The sequence below is a fragment of the Merops nubicus genome, unplaced genomic scaffold (genome assembly GCF_000691845.1).
Source record: "Merops nubicus isolate BGI_N331 unplaced genomic scaffold, ASM69184v1 scaffold2132, whole genome shotgun sequence".
Lineage (NCBI taxonomy): Eukaryota > Metazoa > Chordata > Aves > Coraciiformes > Meropidae > Merops > Merops nubicus.
In genome coordinates this window covers 11,727-15,112 of record NW_008591353.1, presented here as the reverse complement: position 1 = coordinate 15,112, position 3,386 = coordinate 11,727, and the positions used below count along the sequence as shown (strand labels likewise).

Sequence of the window (3,386 nt, the reverse complement as noted above, 5' to 3'; positions counted from 1 at the left end):
CTGTGCACAGGGCACAGGTGACAGCAGACTAAACTGAATGAACTCACTGCTTCCTCAACAGCACTAGCTCACCTTCTGCATCAGAATCCAAGGACAGGGTGTGAATCCACAGATCTAGCTCCACACATGAAACTGGAACTGCAAATATTTTCCATGGTTTTTTTTTTTGAAAGGCAAACCCTGTAGCCTTCCCAACACAAGATACAGCTCCTCCACCTGTTAATGAGAGCCCTAGATTAATCATTTAAGCTTGTTGGCTAGTTTACCTAATTCAGCTAACTGAGGTACAGGTCTGATGCATCACAGGCTAAAACTCAGCATGGATTGACAAACGGCACATTCTATTCTAAAATTACTTTTAGAGGAAGACTGACAGGAAACTGAAGCCTACTATAAAAAGTTTCTCTGTCAAACACACTGAAGAGAAATTAGACTTTATGAAGTGTATTGTCCAGGTACACTCAGAGCTTAAGTGGAAATAGTGAAATGTTGAATTTTCTTACATCAAAAACTTCCCAAAGCTCCTTGATATTTTAGAATAGAGACCCAAGAAGCAAGAAAAAGCAGGTGGATTTCATCTGGCCTAGAAGACAGACATGCAGATTATCTGAGAACAGATTACTACTAGTATACAAAATAGAACAGACTACTGTGTTGACTCCAGATTGAGATTGTGTCCAAATGAAAAGACTGATAACGTTTGCAATTCTGGATCAGGATTAAAGATGGCTCTAGAAAGGCATCCTGGTTTGGGTAGGTTAGGGTTAATTTGCACTAGAAGCTGGGGGTGTGCCTGAGCCAGGACAGCCAACTGAACCAGCCACTAGGTTTTTTGACATCATGCTGACATCATACCCATGACATAAGGGCTGAGAGCATGGGCAGGGTCAAGGGTTGAGTCCCACCAGTTTCCTGAAGTCACTGTGGTCTTTTTCTTTGTATCACCTGCTCCATATATTATTACTGTTACTAATTGCTTCTTTTGCATTGCTGTATTAGATTCTCCTTATCTCAATACACAGGGTCTTCCACATGGTGCCCAGCTCCCAGCTCCAAACCTTGAAGAGTCTGAGTATTATAAGGGCTGAGAGCATGGGCAGGGTCAAGGGTTGAGTCCCACCAGTTTCCTGCAGTCACTGTGGTCTTTTTCTTTGTATCACCTGCTCCATATATTATTACTGTTACTAATTGCTTCTTTTGCATTGCTGTATTAGATTCTCCTTATTTCAATACACAGGGTCTTCCACATGGTGCCCAGCTCCCAACCATGACAAGAGGCTGAGTATTACATCAGTTTGTGATGTTAAATCCACTCTACACACATTTTCCCAATACATCACTGTAGTTACCTTTCCTGGCAAAATCTATCTGGCATTTAAAGCTTACTGGTTAAAAGTTCACCTATTTTGACTGTTTACTAGCAACATTCTTCTGAGACTTTGAAAAATCCTTGCACAATTCAGGTATATCAACAAAAGCTTCAAAGGACTGAGATCTATTTATCTGAAGAGATCACAATTTTATGCCTTTATCCTTAGAATCATAGAGTCGTTTAGGTTGGAAAACACCTTTTAAGGTCACCCTGGATTTTCCTCTGAACTACCCCTTTTTCCACATTTTTGACATACACAATGAGAATGACATGAGAAATTAATCTCAGCTGCAAGTAAGGCACCTAAATGTTTCCAGCATGGATTTCTTTGTTGTTCTGCAGGAGCACACCCAAATAAAGTCTGTGCAATGGCAAAGGGCCACTATGCACTCACAGAGCTGAATCCCTTAGGAGTAAGCACATGTTCCCTTTAGCTACAGAAGATCCTTCAATCAGCACACTTTCCTCCATCCAAAAAGATGGAAGGATGCAGTTGTTATCAAAATGTAGCAGTTTGCAGCTCCTGAGAGCAGCAGGGCTAGGAACAGCTCTTTGCCACATCAGGGGCAGCCTGCAGCCCACCTCAGCTCACCTTGGCATGGCTCACTGAATTCCCTGCTCTGGCAGCACTATCTTCATCTGCAGTATCACCCAGAGAAATTCACAGGCAAGCTCTCCTGTCACACCCAGCTTAGATGAACAAGCAACATTGAATCTTCTCTTTTGCTGTTGATGCTGCTTGCCAAGAGACAATAAACCTAATTTGAGAAGAAATCTTTAGTTTTTCCCAATTCACAGACCCTGAATTTTTAAATGGCTCCACATACATATATGTAAATCCCTCTACAATTGATCAAATTCACTTCTCTGAAAAGGATAACTGACCCACTGCTCCAATGTTTCCCCTCCAGTCAAGATAAAAGCAACTCCACACAAGATTCCTTGGCTAGCAGAATGAAGAAGTTCACTATGTAAGTTAGCTTGAACCTGTTACACTGTAGTGCAGTTTCAGGAATAAAATGTTTCTAAACTAGATTTTTCTTTTAACAGTTTTTTTCCCAACTTGTCCTCAGCAAAAAGGGGCACAATAAAGTTAAAATCACCTATGGGCCTAGTCAGTTTATTACTACTGTCTATACACTTGGTATTGACTTTGCTTTATTGTGTATTTCCAGATAGAAATTATGGTGAATCATAACTCACAAGAAAGTTGAATGTTCTCCAGAAAAGAAAAAAAAACACAAAATAATCCTAAATATTTATATTTGATATTAACTGACAATATAAAAAACCCCTTATATCACTTGACACCTGATACATACATTAAAAAAACATGAACAAAAACAAAATAAGATTGTCCCTTCAAACTTTAAGAAGAAGACAGAATGAAAATGCAAAAAAGAAAAAAAACAAACCAACACCAGCTGCTTTAAATTAGCTTCAGGCTTAGATGTTTAAGACTAAGGCTAAAAGCTAACTGTTCAAATACTGTTCTTATTTGGTGTGTTCACAGTCTTTAAACAACTCCCATGTCATGAACCTGTGCCACAGTATTAGAAATGTTTTCACTGGATCCTCTTACTGCCTTTCAATCTTACAGAGACTTAAACCACCAAGAAGTCCTTACTATTTCATAAGCTAATAAAAGACACTGGTTGCACTGCTTAGTACAAGAGAATCCTTCGCTCGATGGCCTTGCGGCATATGGGGCACTCGCTCATCCTGTCTCCACAGAGCTGGCAGGTCCCATGCCCACACAGGAAGATCATGTTCTTCAGACGGTCCAGACAGACAGGACACATTGTCTGCAAGAGATTTTGACAGGTTACATAGTCAGTGGCAGTACTGACACAGTATAGAACAGACATAAACAAGTTAGGGAAAGTTAACGATAAATACGCCCTCATGGCCCGGCAGATCATTGCCACAGCAAAGTCCAGCCACTAACCTGAAAACTAATCTATATTTTTTTTTTAAATCACATTTTTACCTCACATTGACTTAGAATATTTAG

General features: G+C 40.0%; 1 protein-coding gene across 1 annotated transcript in view; it reads right to left on the bottom strand.

Annotated features, from left to right (window-relative positions):
- Positions 1 to 2,863: 2,863 nt before the first annotated feature.
- The window catches only part of LOC103782448 (E3 ubiquitin-protein ligase MIB1-like), a gene marked incomplete at its 5' end in the record, with an annotated part of 11,262 nt that continues 10,739 nt past the window's right edge, over positions 2,864 to 3,386 (bottom strand). The window contains one exon of the mRNA XM_008950218.1: positions 2,864 to 3,177. Within this exon, the coding sequence (XP_008948466.1) occupies positions 3,037 to 3,177 (141 nt within the window). The remainder of the gene's footprint in view (positions 3,178 to 3,386) is intronic.